Below are 19,014 nucleotides of genomic sequence, written 5' to 3' on the forward strand. Positions count from 1 at the left end.
GAAGCACTCACCGTCAGATGCACGCACACACACACACACACAAACACACACACATACTGTTGACACATACAGAGTGAATACATGAACACACACCAACGCACGTACTGTACAAGCATGCGCGCACACACACGTACACACAGCAGCATCTCATGCCCTTCTACTCCAGGGAACAGAGTAGAGAGCCGTCAGTGTCCTCTAGGTGTGCGTACAATAGGGAAGCACTGTTGGGTTGAAGCAGGGTTAAAGTTAGGAGAAGGGCGTCATTCCACAGTGTATTGTTTCCTGTCAGCCTGGAGGACCTCTTTGTTATGAAGGGTCAATAAGATCATTCAGCATACTGTAGAGCAGCGTTTCCCAACCGGTGGGCCGTGGCCCACTAGTGGTCCGCTAGGGTAATACAGGTGGGCTACCAAACCAATGAAAACTAAAGTATGGAAAATGAATAAATATTTATATATACTGTTGGTAAATTATTATTAAAATGATTACTTATTTTAAAATGACATTTTGCCATTAATTCATCATAACCATTACGCTTGGCACGTTGACGAAAGACCAACTGACGTTTCCGCTTTAACTTGTACCCGCCCATTTCAGTCCACTATGCACGCATCACTTCCGCATATTGCACAAGGCAGGTCAACAACTTCTGGTAGCGAGCTGTTACGTTAGTTCTCAAATACAAAATGCCGTTTGTACGAGGAGTTAAGGTTGCCTTCCCAAAACAACAATCAACGATGTACATAGGAGTCTATGTTGTTGCCTTTCAATCTGTCTTGCTTGCAGCTTGCTTGCTAGTCATTAATGTTGACACACAAATAATTGATCTGTCATATTTCCTCAAATTATTATTTGGCTCCCGTGGTGTTGTTAAACATGTGTCATAAACGCAAATTAAGTGAACAGATGTGTTGGGCGGCCGCAAAAATATCGGAGCTAAACCAGTGGGCCGCAAAGTGGAAAAGGGCGGGAATGGCTGCTGTACAGGAAGAGGGCTTATCGCTGCCTGTTCTCGACACTGGGTCACATGATACTTTACTTCATTTCAAATACAAGCAAATACTGTTTCCTGTATTTGAAAGGATACTGTTTCCAGTAGTATTTGACCCAAGTGCCCTGAGCAGAGAGGATTAGAGTGTGATCCTTAACAGTGGTGATGAAGGAGAAAGCAGATTACTTGGTTATCAAAACATGACCTGATTTTAGCTCCTGTTTATTCCTGCCAACAGTAAACTTATTTGGTAAAAGTAGCTATGCAGCATCATTGTTAATGAGTCATTTTTTTACATACTGTGTTTCCTTCTAGTATGGGTTTGAGTAAGAGGAAGTACTAATGCCAGAAAATCTCAGAACGAGTATTAAAATCCTTGTGATTGTAATGTATTTATAATGCAATCTTGAGGATGATGATGATGAGGATGATGATGATGATGGTGGCTGTGTTGAAACCTCTCCTCCGTCTGCAGGTTTGAGAAGGGGAGGATCTACACCTATATCGGCGAGGTGGTGGTGTCGGTGAACCCCTACCGTGCCATGAACATCTACGGCCGTGACACCATAGAGCAGTACAAGGGTCGTGAGCTATACGAGCGCCCGCCTCACCTGTTCGCCATCGCCGACGCCGCCTACAAAGCCATGAAGCGGAGGAACAAAGACACCTGTATAGTCATCTCAGGTAACGAGCAGGCTTACCCACCACGCCAACCTCCCACCAACCACCAGCAGAACCACATTTGTATTTATTGCAGGATTAGTTGACTGAGTTTTGAATTGGAAATGTATGATGGTTAAACCTTTTACTTACATGAATCTAAGCATTGGTTGAACTTTGTTCTTAGGGAGGTGGGGGGATGGAGGGGTTAAAATGTGCAATGTCAATCAGTTTCAATTATTATTTCAGTGGCTTTTTTCACCCAACTGTTTTCTGTCTGGAGTAATATGAGATTCAAGGGTTGGAGAGGGAGAATATGAGTTGGGGAGAATTGATGGAGCTATATTTAGTTGAAAATAGCGGACCCCAATTGTGCTTCCTTCTTTCTAAGAAAACCCAGTGGCCACAAGCGGTGACAGCATTGTGAAACTATGTTGTTCTTGGAGGCGCCACCTGGTGGTGGAAAGGAGAAATGTATCTTTAAAACCTTGACAAAAGTCAAAGGGTTCACCCTACATTATATGGTTTTACAATGTACATGCACACATTTTTACAAATAAATCATGTGTGTATTGCAGGGGAGAGTGGAGCTGGAAAGACAGAAGCCAGCAAATATATCATGCAATACATCGCTGCTATCACCAACCCTAATCAAAGAGCTGAAGTCGAAAGGTGAGCCTATCTCGTCAATGTCCCCATGAATAATACTCTCAATATAACCCCAAGGTTAGGAGGGTAACATAAGACTATCAGGTTAAAAGTAGCTGAATATCTACAATTACGCCAGTAATGTTTCTACCAGCTAAAAAAACAAAAAAGCTCCAACATACATTCTAGGTCATGACACAGTGTGGGTTTTGAGGATGGTCGTATTGAGTATAAACAAGAGAAATACCGCATGAGAACTCGTTCTAGGAATTGAGCTCGTCTGAGGGGAGGGCAGTTAAGCAGGCGGAAGGGTCGCGAGGCAGGGGGTAATGGGGGTCAACCGGCAGGTCACACGCCAGAGAGGGAACCCCACCGACGGTCCAGAAGAACATGTGGAACTCGTCCAACACGGCTGGGGTGTAAGCTCCCAGCACCCCTCTGTAAGGACCTGCGTGCTGTTTCAATACAGATAGCATGTAATCGCACGGCTAGCCTTGCAGAGGTATTCCTTATCAGCCTTTCTTTTCATTCAGTTACTTATTATTGCAAGCCAAAGATCAAACGTCAGGCTTATGACACTTTAGAGCCTTTATTTGAAATATTTATGGTTTGTTTGTGATAACATCCGTGTCCTCGGTGAGCTCATTCTCGTGAGTAGAGGACATGTCTCATTAACTCTCCCTCAAGTCTCTCAGCCCAGGCCTCAGGGTCTGCCCTTGCAGGCAGGAAATTCTAGGGCTTTCCTGAAAGTGAAATTAATGGGATGGTCACAGCGGGTGGTGTGTGGATATGTATGGATGTGTGTGTGTGTGTGTGCTTGTTTAGGGGCCACAGGAGGCATTCTGCCCAGGGTTAGTAAGGGTCCAGGAGTCCATGGCCTGGCCTGACACTAGACTACATAAATCTCCCTCATTGAAGCCTAGTGGATGTGTGTTACTGCCGTGTATGGATGCATAGTGTAACTTTCCAAACAAAGTGCAGGTCAGACCCAGAGGAGACTCTGAATGAGAAATAGTTGCACTGTAAGCTATAAAGACCCAGTCTTACATGGCAACAATTTCATTGTTCCTCCAGACAGGAATCTGTTTTACTGTCTTGGTATTCACCCCCATGACTCCCAGACTTTATTGTTTGTTGTTTCACTACTGGGTAGGCATCAGCTGATCTGGCTGTTAATAGGTGCCAGAGGAGCTGTAACAATAAGTGAGGTGGGGGTGTGTGTGTGCGTGCTATACAGGGTGAAAAACATGCTGCTGAAATCCAATTGCGTCCTGGAGGCCTTTGGGAACGCCAAAACCAACCGCAACGACAACTCCAGCCGCTTCGGCAAATACATGGACATCAACTTCGACTTCAAGGGAGATCCCATCGGGGGTCACATCAGCAACTACCTGCTGGAGAAGGTAGGGGGCGCTGGGGACGGGCTCTTGTTGTCATTAGGAAGGCGTGAGTAACTGATCATATTTCCGTGTTGACTCATGTCGGTCTGTGTGTGTGTGTCATCTCTGTCCATCAGTCCAGAGTGATCGTCCAGCAGGAAGGAGAGAGGAGCTTTCACTCCCTGTACCAGGTGTGTGCTCCAGGAGAGAGGGTGCAGCAGACTCGCCGTGCGATGAGTCAGCCACACACAGCTCGTCTGTGTGGGAAGCAAAACAAGCCGCTATGCAGACCAGATGGACTGTAGGCTTGTGTTGATCACGACTTCATGAGACCACACGGACTCTGTCATGCTGCATTACAAAGTGTTCTTATTTGTGTAATACCTACAGTACATCAGTGTCTCTAAACCCAGGCCCATTTGTCCTATATTGTAATGGTCCTATTATATGGGGTGTCTGGGTCTGCCTGCCCTCATTCCTACAAGCACACTGTCTACCTTTTGGATTTTTGTACTCCACTAACACGCTCAGATTTAGGTCACTGTCTGTTTCTTTTTTGTCCTTGAGTTTCCGTGTGTCAGCAGCACTGACTGTGTGTGTGTGTGTGTGTGTGCGTGTGCGTGTGTGTGTGTGTGTGTGTGTGTGTGTGTGCGTGTGTGTGTGTGTGTACTTGTTCTCTCCAGCTGGTTAAAGGTGCCCCCGACTCCCTACTGCGATCTCTGCATATTCAGAAGGACGCGACGGCCTACAACTACATTAAAGTTGGCGGGCAGGTTAAGGTACCACACTCTCTCTCTCCTCGTTCTAACGCCCCTCGACAGAGTGAGTGAGAAGATGAGAGGTGCCCGGCGGGGGGGGGAGGAGTGTCCACATGCTCCGTTTAGCGAGAACACATAGGGAGTCAGGTGGCTGAGCGGTTAGAGAATCGGGCTAGTAATCAGAAGGTCGCTGGTTCGATTCCCGGCTGTGTCAAATGACGTTGTGTCCTTGGGCAAGGCACTTCACCCTACTTGCCTTGGGGGGGAATGTCCCTGTACTTACTGTAAGTCGCTCTGGATAAGAGCGTCTGCTAAATGACTAAATGTAAATGTAATGTAAATGTAACACATGCTCGGCAGCTGTGCTCCTCGGGTTTAAAGTCTCGCCGCTTGCTGCCGTTTTTCTCACAATGCAAATTTGTGTCGGGAAAACGTGTGACACGATGGCATGACGTTCAACATCATCTGCAAGTTAGACGAGCCGAGCGCAGTTCTTGTCAGCTATTTAGTTCCAGCTTCTTACACTTTTTTAATGACAGCATCTGGGTTTGGCTGCTGCAGCATGTTGAACTTAATGAGGGGGGGGGGGGGGGGACTTTGTAGCAACAAAAGGCATGACGTCATGGAATATGGCAGGCTCCAAAGAGCTGGAGTGTTTTGTACATTGTTTACCATGCTTCCATTTTTAGAACATCAGCCCATTCGTCTTGGGTGCCTCTATGGTAGTATAGGACTGAATTTGTTAAGTATGTTTGGCATCGTACAAAGAGTTCTGGTTTGTTGGAGAGGATGTGTGTGTTTGATGACAAATTACAGCCAGTGTTTTATAAATGAAAGTCCAAGTCACTTCCTATTGTGGTTTACAGTTGTTCTCTCTCTCACTCCCTCTCTCTGTCCCTCTCCTAGTCCAGCATTAATGACGGGGCTGACTTCAAAGCGGTGGCCGATGCCATGAAGGTGATCGGCTTCACAGGGGAGGAGATCCAGACTGTCTACAGGATCCTGGCCACCATCCTGCACCTGGTAACTGTCTGGAAGCTTCTAGCTGTCTGTCAGTCGGTCGGGCCCAGTACAGTAGCTGTACAGCAGAGTGACACGAATCCTGTTCAGATGGATCAAGCAAGGCTCGAACAAAACTCTTTATTTATCTCTGTCAGCTCACCCACCTGCTCCGTGCACCCCTGGCTCGCTGCAGTGCCAGTGTGTCTCTTAGCCCTTGTGTTATCTTCGGGTCATTCTGACCCATCAGTCATTGTGACCCACCGTCGTACTGTGCCAAATTTACCGCATATAAAAACAAAGTGAAGCATTTTCTTTTAACCGTTGGGCTGTCTCAGACCCCCCACATTGCAAAGGTTAAAAGAAAATTATTTGTATTTGTTTTTGTATTGGGTAAAATTGGGCAAACACAACGATGGTTCGTTATGAACCTTTGGGTCATGTGACCCGAAGGCAGCACAAGGGTTAACCTGTGTCCTGTGTCCCAGGGCAACATGACGTTCGGCGTGGACGGGGACGTGACTCTGATCGAGAACTCCAAGGTGGTGGTGGTGATCGGGGACCTTCTGGCCACCAAGGAGGAGAACGTGGAGAAGGCCCTGCTGTACCGCACCGTGGCCACCGGCCGCGACATCATCGACAAGCAGCACACAGCACAGGAGGCCGGCTACGGGCGCGACGCGCTAGCTAAGGTTGCTAACGCAGTTAGCTCAGCGGTGTTTTGCTCTTGACTAAACAGCCATGCCTTAGGGATTTAGAGGGGGTCTATTGTCTTTTACATTACATATGAAGAAAAGCTGCTACCTACAAGTTAAAGCATTATCTAGTCTCAAAGCACTTTTCTTGGCTGTAACCTATTTTGAACAATTGTATTTGTATTCTAGTATTTGTGAAGCACTTTGTGACCTGCTTCTTTGAAAGGTGCTCTACCAAATAAACGTTACCGACTTACCACTTGTCTTGGCGACCCGCAGGCGATGTACGAGCGTCTCTTCTGCTGGATCGTGGGGAGGATAAACGACGTGATCGAGGTGAAGAACTACGATGCCAAAGTCCACGGGAAGAACACGGTCATCGGCGTGCTGGACATCTACGGATTTGAGATCTTCCAGAACAACAGGTTAGGCTTCCAGAGGTTATAAAATACACACAGTATTGAAAGTATCCTGCAATGAGGATAGTTTACACTGGGCAAAAGTCACGGTACATAGGTACTACAGCTGACCTCTAATCTCTCCATCTCTCCATCAGCTTTGAGCAGTTCTGTATCAACTACTGTAATGAGAAGCTCCAGCAGCTGTTCATCCAGTTGGTCCTGAAACAGGAGCAGGATGAGTACCAGCGAGAGGGCATCCCCTGGAAACATGTACGGCCTCCTCTTAGTTCCTGCCCTCCTTTCACTTCCTGCTTGCTTGTGATAGGCTGTTTCAGTCCTCTTGAAAATGTATCCTTCCCTCTGTTGGTGTGATTTCTTATTGAACATAAAGGGATAGGTATAAAGCTGCAGCCAGTCCGGTCACATTAGAGTGGTGATTTTTTTAAATATTGTATGTAGTCAGAGTAGCTAAATGGGGTCAACATCCATTTAGTGCTGACAGTGTATGTTGTGCTTAACTCCAATTCTCCTACTCTGTTTTTTTTCCCTCTCTGCCCCCCCCCTTCTCTCTGTCTCTCTCTCTCACCTCCCCTTCCTTCCTTCCTTCCTTCCTTCCTTCCTTCCTTCCTTCCTTCCTTCCTTCCTTCCTTCCTTCCTTCCTTGCTCTCTCTTTTTGCCTGGCTCAGATTGACTTCTTCAACAACCAGATCATTGTGGACCTTGTGGAGCAGCAGCATAAGGGCATCTTCTCCGTGCTGGACGAGGCCTGCATGAACGTGGGCAAGGTGACCGACGAGGTGTTCCTCCAGGGTCTCAACAGCAAGCTGGCCAAGCACGCTCACTACACCAGCCGCAAGGTACAACACCAGGTCCCCTCACTCCAGAACCATCTGTACTGTGTTCTGGAATCTGTTCTCTCCTCACAGAACATTTTCTTGCCTTTGTCTAAGTGCTTCGGTTATACTGGAGTCACATTGCTCTATGTCACCGTACTGGCTGGAAGTGACTCGTCTGTCAGTGAAATTGTAGCCGCTCACTTCCTGTGCCACAGACTCCACAAATCAATCATTGTTTTCCTGATGCAGGACACAGAGGTAATAGGAGAACACAGGGACATTAGTGAGATTACAACCAAGGAAAAGAGTGAGTGTAATCTGGTTTGTAGCAATTATCAGCTCCAGCAAAGTCACGGATGTGGTCTAACTGACACTAATGACCCTGTTCACCAGACAGACGTAAACAGATTTCGCTTCACATCTGATCCTGGCAGTCAGTTTCAGATGTCTGTGTTTACCAAGTGTAGCGTTACTTACCAGTGATCGACACTAGAGGGCAACAGTGGACAGAGGAATATTGCTCGTCTGACTCTGCACTTTAGCCCCTCAGGTGATGTCACTGCTAGTGGATGGGGGACTGTGGACTGGCATCTTGCAGAGCTGACAAGGGGGGAGAGGGAGAGAGGGAGAGAGGGAGTTCAGTGAGGAGGGCTTATACGAGGGAGACATCTTGAAATGTGAAACGGTGGACGGACGTGCTGTGTTTGTGTGAGATGTGGAGATCCGGAAAGGTCCAGACACGGGAGGCTGATGTAGAGACCAGGGAAGGACAGAGGGACTGGACAAGGGGGTGCATTACAACCTGGCAGCTTTCCCTTGCCCTCTTCCTGGAAAGTCCTCCTCATGCCATCAGCATAGACCAGGTGTGGGGTGGGTGTGTGACCCTCCAGCCAGGCCCACATGGACTAGATCCTAACACTGCCAGCGTAGGGCTGGTGGAGGCTTGTCCACAGAGCCTGCTACCCCCCACGCAGTGGGGTCTCCTGGACAGACAGGACAGAAAGGACAGCTGGAGACTAGGGGAGTCCTAGACAAGGAGGATCCAGTGCTAATGTCAAGCAAATCCACTTTATACCCTGGTTGGGTCCCTCATGTTTTGTCATATTTTTTCAGGATGGGTTTCTAAGAACGTAGGAGTAGACAGGATGGTTATTCATGTTCATTGTTGTGATGTTGCTACGAGCAGGGCTGTCTGGGAGAACGTTGCTGTGAGGAAGAGTGTTCCTGTTGAAACACTCTTTTCTGTTTCTGAGGAGAGGAGCGGTGCTCAGAGGCACATCTATCGTGCACCGAGGGATCTTGCCAGATGCACAGATTCCCCTCACTACATGCCCCGCGCTCGACAAGCACTCGGCTTCTGAAACTTTGAGAATGTTTATTGCTAGCAGGTTCAGGATGTGTGAAGGCTCTGCAGACTTCAAAGACCCCAGGCCATTTCTCAGCATCGCAGTTTCCACACTAACATGAAATCTCGTGTTGGTGTGGAAACGGGGAGGTGTGTGGAAACGGGGAGTGGGAGAGTTGGAAGAGGAAGTGAGAAAAAAGGGAACAGGGAGAAGACGAGAGGAAGACAAGAGGAAGTGTGAGAGCTTGAAATGGAGGGGGTGAGAAGAGAAAAACCTGTGAAGGTGAGATAGAAAAGGAAGAGATGCGAAGAGACGGGTGTTGCATATGAAAGCAGACGGAGAGCGCTGTGGAGGGGAATGTAGAGATGCTGAAGAGGGAGAGAGGGAGAGAGAGAGGGCAAGCTAGTGGGCGTGCAAGATGGAGAAAGAGTGGGAGAGAGGCAGCACCATCACACCGGATTAGCCTGTAATGAGAGCTGCGCTGTCTTGTCTGAAGTGATGCTCTCACTCGGCCGTGGCACCGAGTCCCGCCAGACAGCAGGGCCTTCTCGGCGCTCTCCTGACGGCTTGTCGCGTGCTGTACGCCACCAAACTCACACGCACATTTAGACACACTATCCGGTGTTATTCTCCCCTATGCACTTCAGACGTTCTGTCACTCTCACACACACACACACACAAACACACACCCACGCACGCACACACGGACTGTCCTGCCCCCAGCATAGGCCTCTCATCCCAGATCAGAGACGGGGAAACTGTGAAAAGCTTGATCAACGTCGGAGTCGGTCTCGTCTTTAAAAGCTCCTACACATCTCCACTTGTACGGCTGCTCTCTGAGTCTGGTGATGCATCTCTTTCATTGGCCTCCAGTCTTGTCAGGCCTGTTATGTATTAATCGCAGGCGTTTGAAGCCTGGGAGCTCCAGGCTTGTTTACACAGACCTTTTTCTTAGATGAAAGTGCGACAGGATGATAGGCTAGGACATTTAAAGTTAATTTTGTTTGTGCCTGAGTTTTCCACAGCGATGAAGGGGTGTCAGAAGTGGTCAGGAAGTGAAAAGAAGCCTCGTTCATGCAGGTCTCCCCAGACCCTCTTCCTCATCTGGTGGGGCAGCTTCTATCATTGTGTTGTCTCTGTGGAAATATCCCCGTCATCTTCCTGTGAACGCCTCACACAGTATCTATATCCCTTCAGTATCAAAAACACCCTGATGAAATCAATAATTATGCATGTTTTCATCACATTCGCAAGTTGTATTTCTGGTTATTTACATATTCGGGGCTTTGCACCACTTATTCCAACTGAAGTTTGTTTTTGCTCCCGGAAGCGCTACCTCTTTATTGCATGTACACCAGTGTTTCTGACCTACACTGCAGCGTTTGTGGATGTCTTCCTGCTTATCCCTACCATCCGCCCTGCTCGGCTGTTTCCTCAGGTCGCTTTGATCCTCCCAGATGTTTTTTTTTAAACTCTATAAATTATTTGCTGACACGGTTATTCCTGCTGGGAAGGCAAGTCACAGCAGCATCGATACCCTTCTCTTCCTTCTACCTCTCGCTCTTTCTCTCGCTTTCTTTCTCTCTCTCTTTCTCCTTCTTTGTCCCTCTCTCCTTCATCTCTCTCTCTCTCCCTCCATTGTTAACTGTATCTACCCTCTGAACCTGCTCTCTGCTCTTTCTGCACGTGCTTTGTTCAGGTGCTGATGCTGATGGTTTGTGTGTGTGTGTGTGTGTGTGTATGTGTGCGTGTGCCTGTACAAGTACTAGAGGCCGTATTGAGTGATCAAGCTTTCACAGCCCATGTGGTGGTGCCCGCAAATAAGGAGAATGGGCTGTTCATTAGCTAGAGTGAGCACAAGCTCTTGAGAGGCTGGGAGGACACTAACAGGGATGTGATTTAGAGGAGAAAGAGCTCCTCCCATCAGCACTCTGGTTTCGGATCCCTTTTAGGATCCGGGATGCATTTCATATCAGGTTTCGCCGTTTCCCGGTCAGTGAGACGTCTTGATTGGTGGTGGTGGTTTTGAGACAGCCAGAAGGTTACCCAGAGAGGCAGCGGAGGTTCTGATGCTCAACACCCAGCCAGCTGGAGCATGTGTGTTGCCTGGGAGGCGCTGGGTTCTAATCCCTCCTTCTGCAGGGCTCTGAGTGCGGTTGAGTGACAGGTTTGGAGCCCGTCGGGCCGGGCTGGCATCGCGGGGGCCTGTCCCCACAGGTGCCATCTGAGGCAGAGGGGAGGGGGAGAGAAGCACAGGTGGTGAGCAGGATGGCCGTTGAGGAGAGGAGAGACGAGGGAGGGATAGAGGGAGAGACAGAGAGAGGGAGGGAGAGAGGGAGGGAGAGAGGGAGGGAGGGATAGAGGGAGAGGGAGAGGGAGAGGGAGAGAGAGAGAGAGAGAGAGAGAGAGAGAGAGAGAGAGGGAGAGAGGGAGAGAGGGAGAGGCTACAGGGTGTGAACTGGGCAGGAGGATGAGAAACGGCAGGTGCTGAGGTGACAGCAGGGGTCTTTTTGTAAAAGCTGTCCACCCAGTTAAACACCAGGGTGTTAGAAAACACAAAGGCTTCTCATGTATACTACTGTATGTACACAGCAGCAGTAAGGTTGGACTGGCACATTTGGTTAGCAAACACTGCAAATGTGTACAATAGATTTTCTAATTCAAAACTCGGTGTTGCTGCGGATGAACAGGCAAATAGTCATTCATCTCATACTGAATGTGACACTGAACAAGGCCATACCATGTTATTGTAAGTGTTTGTGCAGTATGGTATTAATGGAATTTGGTGTAGCTCTTGTCTGACTGTCAGATAATGAAGTGTTTTTTCTACAGAATTGTAAATGTACTGAAAATGTAGATTTCTTTGTCAATATTCACATATTTATTCACCACTTGAATATACGTGAGTATGTTTGAGTTGGTAAATATGCTTGAAGATTCTTTCTCTTTGGCCCCTCCCCCTCCCTGCCTCTGTCCTCTGGGTACCTGGGAGGCTGCTGTCCTCAGCCCTGCCTCTCTCCTCTCATCTCTCTGTTTAATAAAAGAGGAATTTAGAGGCGTTAACACGACATGGTAACCGCTCCTCCTAATCCCTTTCTTTTTATTTTGTAGACACTGTCCATACATCTCTAACTCGCTCTCTCTCTCTCTCTTTATATGCTCCCAACTTCATTTTTTTCTCATCTATTGTTTTGGCCCTCATCCCTCCATCATCTTTTCCATTGTCCCTCTGTTCCTCAGCTTCCCTCATCCCCTCTTCTCCGGTCTTATCCAGTGTTTCAGACAGAGAGGGAGGTGCTAATAGTGTAGCTGGCACTGGCATTGTGTGTGAGGAGTGGCTCTGATTGTGTGTGAAAGATGAGGATGAGGACACTGAAGCTCACAGCAGACCCAATCTTACTGCCTCCATTTCTGCTATTCATGTCTGTTTCCATGTCTGCCACCTCGTCTGCCTGTCTCTGTCTGTCTGTCTTATATGTGTGCCTGTCTGTCTGTCTTATATGTGTGCCTGTCTGTCTGTCTTATATGTGTGCCTGTCTGTCTGTCTTATCTGTGTGCCTGTCTGTCTGTCTTATCTGTGTGCCTGTCTGTCTGTCTTATCTGTGTGCCTGTCTGTCTTATCTGTGTGCCTGTCTGTCTTATATGTGTGCCTGTCTGTCTGTCTTATCTGTGTGCCTGTCTGTCTTATATGTGTGCCTGTCTGTCTTATCTGTGTGCCTGTCTGTCTTATCTGTGTGCCTGTCTGTCTTATCTGTGTGCCTGTCTGTCTGTCTTATATGTGTGCCTGTCTGTCTGTCTTATCTGTGTGCCTGTCTGTCTGTCTTATCTGTGTGCCTGTCTGTCTGTCTTATATGTGTGCCTGTCTGTCTGTCTTATCTGTGTGCCTGTCTGTCTGTCTTATATGTGTGCCTGTCTGTCTGTCTTATGTGTGCCTGTCTGTCTGTCTTATCTGTGTGCCTGTCTGTCTGTCTTATCTGTGTGCCTGTCTGTCTGTCTTATCTGTGTGCCTGTCTGTCTTATGTGTGCCTGTCTGTCTTATCTGTGTGCCTGTCTGTCTGTCTTATATGTGTGCCTGTCTGTCTGTCTTATATGTGTGCCTGTCTGTCTGTCTGTCTTATATGTGTGCCTGTCTGTCTGTCTTATCTGTGTGCCTGTCTGTCTGTCTTATCTGTGTGCCTGTCTGTCTTATCTGTGTGCCTGTCTGTCTTATCTGTTCGCCTGTCTGACTGGCTGGCTGTAGGCCTATATCTTTTTGGGAGGGCTGGCTGGCACACTGTGTGTCGGACTGGCAAACTGTGTGTTGGTGTGTCTGGCAGTGCTTGGAGGTTTGGCCCCACTAGATCCCAACCCTAGTCTCAGTGGGCCTTAATTGTCCCTCACACAGCACACAGACATCTGTCTGGGACATCTGCCTAGATGGTCCCTAATCACCTGACATGTTACCTGTTGTTGTCACAATGTCAATCAATGTGCAGAATTGGCTGTCACCAAATCCAAGTAAAACGATTGAAGTCATTTCTGTGCAAGATACTGTACCAACTGAATTATGTTCAGATGTACCTGTATTGTTATTCCTAAGCACGAACATCCAGTCACAAAACGTCCCCTTTCAAAATGTTTCCAGCGTGACTCATGCTGTGTGATGTACCGCCGTCGTCTGAGCGTGTCTGTGACATGTTCTCCCGTCCTAGCACCTCTCTTAAGGGACTGCCTTCTCTCCTGGTTCCTGTGTGAGCCCACTCTGGGCTCCATGAGTCATCCTCGTCTCTCAAACCCTGGGAACCCAGCGTTGGCCCTAACAATAGCAACACCATTGGGGTAGAACGTTCCGAAGAAGAAGAGAGAGACATTTTTACATCTCTCTCTCTGTTCCTTCATACACCCTGTTTTCCTTTTTATAGAACTTTCTGTCTGTCCAAAGAGCTTAGAGGGTGTTATGGAACATTTGTCGCCAGTTCCTCTAATCTTCTCAATGCCTCAGGCCTATTTCTGTCTGCTAATCAGTTCTGCCTTGTCGTATAATGACATGGGATGCCTCTCTCGTCAGCGCCATGTTTTATGAATGGCAGTGGGTCTTATGTAACTTCACTCAGTGAGTAACTTCAAGGTCCCCTGTACCCACTGGGCAGCCTCTGGCGCCTTCAGGGTCCTAGAGTCTGGCCTCAGGCTGAGGACAGTGCTGGTCTCTTCATAAAGTTCACCCGGAATGTATGCATTTAAATATACATTTAGTTGCTTACCATGCTTTTGAGAATGTACAATTCTCAAAAAAGATACAAGGTATCTTTCAATGTGAATACCCTTCTGTAATGCTCTGGATACCAATAAAATAAAAATATATACATTTAGCTCAATGAATTTCGACGTGCATATGGATGAGTCACTCACTGTGTACCCCCACACACACACACACACACACACACACACACACACACACACACACACACACACACACACACACACACACACACACACACACACACACACAAGCACACACACACACGCTCATTAAGGAGGTGTGGTAGGGCTGCAGCAGACCCCTGCATTTCCTGTCACTCTGCCCCTTCCCTCCCACTCCACCAGTGGCCTACATACAGTCATCAGTAGCAGCTCCCACTGCAGCACACACACACACACACACACACACACACACAGCTCATTCATATTTCAAATGCACAGATTTCAACATCACTCCCAGCTCTGAGTCTCTCTCTCTCTCTCTCTCTCTCTCTCTCTCTCTCTCTCTCTCTCTCTCTCTCTCTCTCTCTCTCTCTCTCTCTCTCTCTCTCTCTCTCTCTCTCTCGTTCTGCCTTTGCCCCCTTCTCCCGAATCTCCATTCTGACACTTCCGTCACCTGCTCTAAGAACGTCTCTCTCTCTCTCTCTCTCTCATCCCATCTAGTGTGGGAGTAGCTAGAATGTATCCCATCTGACTGCTAGTATTTTTGCAGCCTTGTTTTCTGCACCACTGCCTCCTCTCCTCCCCTGCACTAATGGGTGGAGCCGGCCAGGCTATATTGGGCCAGACAGGGATGAGGGCGGCGGCTGCTTTCCAGTAAAGCATAACAGCATAGCACATCTGGAATCCTATAGTAGTCATGGTCAGGTGGCTGAGCGGTTAGAGCATCGGACTAGTAATCTGAAGGTTGCTGGTTCGATTCCCAGCCGTGTCAAATGACATTGTGTCCTTGTGTCTGTACTTACTGTAAGTCGCTCTGGATAAGAGCTTCTGCTAAATGACTAAATGTAAATGGTAGCGCTAGGAAGATGGCAGCCTCTGCATTAATGTCAATAAGTGACTCTCTCTCCCTTCTCTCTCTCCCTCCGCTCTCTCTGTCTTGCCCTCCCCCTTCTCTCTCTCTACCTCTCTCACTCTACCCTTAGCTGTCCCCGACTGACAAGAGTTTGGAGTTTGACAGAGACTTCCGAATCCGCCACTATGCAGGCGACGTTGTGTAAGTATCTAATTGTTATTGCATATCACAATGGCATGCAATTACCTTGTTAGGAAAGCTCTCATTACGAACAGTGTTAGCAGTATAATCTAGAGTATTCTAATGTCATTCAGGCTCTATACATCCAGTATAAATGAAGGCCTGTTTCTAGAACTAAAGGCCTAACAATTTTACTGTATTTTTTGGAATGCCTTAACTGACAAAATTTCAGGAAAGAGCTCCATTTTGGAATATGACCTCATCAGAATGTGTCAGGAAATAAATAGGTATACAGCGCCACATTATGTCATTAAGTCATCATGGCGGTCTTCCCCGTGGTTAATATATGGCTTCTGACACGAGCTGGCTATAAATCCCCCTCCAGGACTCGGAGGTGCTCCCTGCATCCTGCCTGCCTGCACTGGCTGCTGCAGGGAGCACTCAGCACTGAGAGACAGGCCCTGGAAGGCTCTGGTTCCTCCTGGGTCGGTCACTTAGCCCACAGATGGCTCAGACACTTCACACTAAAACAGGATTTTGGGCAACTTTGTCTGGGATTCGTTTTGTTGTAATCGTCTCCAAGGAGGGATGTGGTATTGCTGGTGTCATTTAACAGGCCCGCTTAAAATACACAGGGGCTGAATCAAGTGTGTGTGTGCTTTACAGGTACTCTGTAGTTAGTTTTATCGACAAAAACAAAGACACGCTCTTCCAGGACTTCAAGAGGCTCTTGTATAACAGGTCAGACTCTTCACACAGAATATACCAACCTCTGCTCTTCTCTTCATAGTATATCATCCTCTCGTCCCTCACTGATCTGTCTCCACCTCTCCTCTCTTCCTTCTCCTCCTCCCTCCCTCTCTCTCCGTAGTTCGAACCCAGTTCTGAAGAACATGTGGCCTGAGGGCAAGCTGAGCATCACAGAGGTCACCAAGCGACCCCTGACGGCCGCCACCCTTTTCAAGAACTCCATGATCTCATTGGTGGAAAACCTGGCATGCAAGGTGAGGGGGAGGGACCAAGCCTCTGTCTCCTAACCTGTTAGACATAGACACTCAGTAATAAGGCAATTTCTCTGTGTCCACTTATATATGGTATCTGTTTCTGGCCAATTCTTGTTTGTTACATTGTTTGAAAGTACTAGCTTAGCTTAGCTACGCAGGCTCTGACACAACCCCACGTAGGCTCTGACACAACCCCATCTCATGGGGTTGTGTCAGAGCCTACGTAGCTAAGCTAAGCTAGTACTTTCAATGGCGGGCACATTTTATAACCATCGCCCCCTGGTGTTCAGGAGCCCTACTACGTCCGCTGCATCAAGCCTAACGAGGTCAAGTCCCCCCTGCTGTTTGAGCAGGAGCGCTGCCGTCACCAGGTGGAGTACCTGGGCCTGCTGGAGAACGTACGAGTGCGCAGGGCTGGCTTCGCCAACCGCCAGACCTACCCACGCTTCCTCCAGAGGTACAGCCCACGCCCTGATCCAGTCTGGGGGGAGGAGGAGGTTGTCTCCTGGTGGGAGGGGGTCTGGGCGGAGCCTCGGCTCTGTCTCTAACATCCTCTCTCAAGGAGGTAGTCGGGAGCTGTTCGGCCAATCTCACACCTGACTTGTCACTTCTGCCAGTACAGTGTTTACACTGCCCTACACCAGGACAGTACAGTGTTTACACTGCCCTAGACCAGGACAGTACAGTGTTAACACTGCCCTACACCAGGACAGTACAGTGTTTACACTGCCCTACACCAGGACAGTACAGTGTTAACCCTGCCCTACACCAGGACAGTACAGTGTTTACACTGCTCTACACCAGGACAGTACAGTGTTTACACTGCTCTACACCAGGACAGTACAGTGTTTACACTGCCCTACACCAGGACCAGCCCTACAGCACTGCTTAACAGTGAATTGCTTTTGAGTCAGAGTAGAGTTGGTGCGCTTGAATGTGGAGTAAGACAACTTTTACTTTGGCTTGTGTGAGGAAGGATCGATCATCACTGCCAAAAAAACGCTACTGCTCGGCCCACTATTGACATGAGACTTATTCATCTCTACCTCTCTATCTGTATCTAGCCTGCAGTTGGTTCATTCATTATTGACAAGTGTTTGCTCTGCTTGGTCTTTAACATGAAAGGAGTTTCTGATCACAACACATGCCACAGTCCTCTCTGGGGCTCGACTTGTAACGTGGAGGAGAGGTGGGCAGAGCGGCCACTATGCAGAGGACCTGGGTCACACGTCACATCTCGTCTGTCCCCAGATGCAGAGTGGGCGCTTGTGCGACAGCAAGGACGTCACTGCAGGAACTCGGCATCGGATTTAACCAGATCCGCTCGACACACACACGCTCCTTTTGATTTTGTACGGAATGTGAGATCTGATCTTGGCCTGTCATTGGTTTTAAGGAGCTCTGGTATTTGAGTGTCAGAAGGATTTTCAGCAGTGCAGGCTCTCAGGCGTGTCCCCAAATAGATCCCCTACAGTTACACGCACATGGACATAATGGCTCTGGTCGTGTTCCTGTTGTCCCGTTCCCCTGCTACCCTACCCTGGGAAGGTTAAAGGGGATTAGGTAACAGCATGATAGTTTTGTAAAAAACACAACCTTTCTAGCTGCCTCTCTCAAATCATGGGTTGGATCATTGTATTAAGTCATTGTCTGGCAGCCTAAGGACTGTGAAATGACTGCTGCAGGACTATGTCCACAGGCCTGGTGACAGTGTTTGGGCTCGTCTTGGCAGAGATAAAAGTTTGTTTCAGTCTCTTTTCAGTCTGTCCATCCCTTCTGTTTCTCACGTGGTCTGGTTGTGTTCTTCTCTGGCCTGACTCACTTCCCTGGCATGACTCACCTCCCAAGCTACCAAACAAAGCTTGGGCTTTCAGTGACGTGAAACCAAGGTGAACACGTCCAAAGTGTCTTTTTTGAAGAGGAGGCTCTGTTTGTTTCTTGAATGACTAAATGACGACCAAAGCTACAACAATTGAAACCAAGAAAAGAAGGAGGTATGGCTGCGCTGTCCTCCTGTGACTCATCCTTAACCCTCCTCCCCCTCCTCCTCCCCCTCTTCCTCCATCCCAGGTACAAGATGATCTCAGAGTTCACCTGGCCCAACCACGACCTGTCGTCAGACAAGGAGGCGGTCAGACGTCTCCTGCAGGGCTGCGGCTTCGACCATGACGTGGCGTACGGCAAGACCAAGGTGTTCATCCGCACGCCCCGCACCCTCTTCAGCCTGGAGGACCAGAGGACCGACATGGTCACCAGGATCGTCCTTTTCCTCCAGAAGGTCAGCTCGCGTCTTAGCCTAGGCCCTCTCTTGTCTGTCGATCGCTGCATACAGTAGTGTGTGTCGGGGAGTAGGGGTTCAGAGGTTAAGGACATGGGAGGGTTTACTGTGTCAACTGTCATTCTCCAAACAGCACGTGGTGATGAACTAGCACTTCCAAATGAGTTGTTTGTGTTGTGTCGACACAGCTTGCCTGGTCTAAGCTTGTTTTCCCATGGCACCTCTTACTTTGTGGATGTGACCAGCCCATATGCACAACCTTTATATCTGTATCCAACCCACGCGCTCTGCAGTGGATGTGCTGTGCTCGTGTTGAGCGCTGTGCTGACACAGATTAGAAGAGACTCCCTCGCAAACATCTGTCTTAGGCTGATTGCCATTTGAAGATACCTATCATCCGGTGACCTCATTATCTTGTTGCTACCCGGATTGTGTTTCTCATTGAAATTTACAAGGCCGAGTTTTGCATATGAATAACTCCAGAGATGGGAGAAACTCGGAGAGAAAGCTCTTGACATGCATGTGTGTTGTTATGGCATTGTGTTATTTTTGGTGCTTAAGTAATATTGCGCCATTATGGTGTTAG

General features: G+C 48.3%; 1 protein-coding gene across 1 annotated transcript in view; it reads left to right on the forward strand.

Annotated features, from left to right (window-relative positions):
• The first annotated feature begins 1,469 nt into the window (after window positions 1-1,469).
• The window catches only part of myo1d (myosin 1D), a 47,812-nt gene continuing 30,267 nt past the window's right edge, over window positions 1,470-19,014 (forward strand). Inside the window, 15 exon segments of the mRNA XM_062474523.1 lie at window positions 1,470-1,675; window positions 2,230-2,323; window positions 3,537-3,702; window positions 3,816-3,869; window positions 4,362-4,457; window positions 5,343-5,459; window positions 5,924-6,127; window positions 6,410-6,555; window positions 6,687-6,801; window positions 7,218-7,388; window positions 15,097-15,167; window positions 15,813-15,887; window positions 16,018-16,150; window positions 16,441-16,607; window positions 18,221-18,428. Of these exon segments, the coding sequence (XP_062330507.1) occupies window positions 1,534-1,675; window positions 2,230-2,323; window positions 3,537-3,702; window positions 3,816-3,869; window positions 4,362-4,457; window positions 5,343-5,459; window positions 5,924-6,127; window positions 6,410-6,555; window positions 6,687-6,801; window positions 7,218-7,388; window positions 15,097-15,167; window positions 15,813-15,887; window positions 16,018-16,150; window positions 16,441-16,607; window positions 18,221-18,428 (1,959 nt within the window). The 5' untranslated portion in view covers window positions 1,470-1,533.

This window comes from Osmerus eperlanus, chromosome 12 (assembly GCF_963692335.1).
Source record: "Osmerus eperlanus chromosome 12, fOsmEpe2.1, whole genome shotgun sequence".
Taxonomy (NCBI): Eukaryota; Metazoa; Chordata; class Actinopteri; order Osmeriformes; family Osmeridae; genus Osmerus; species Osmerus eperlanus.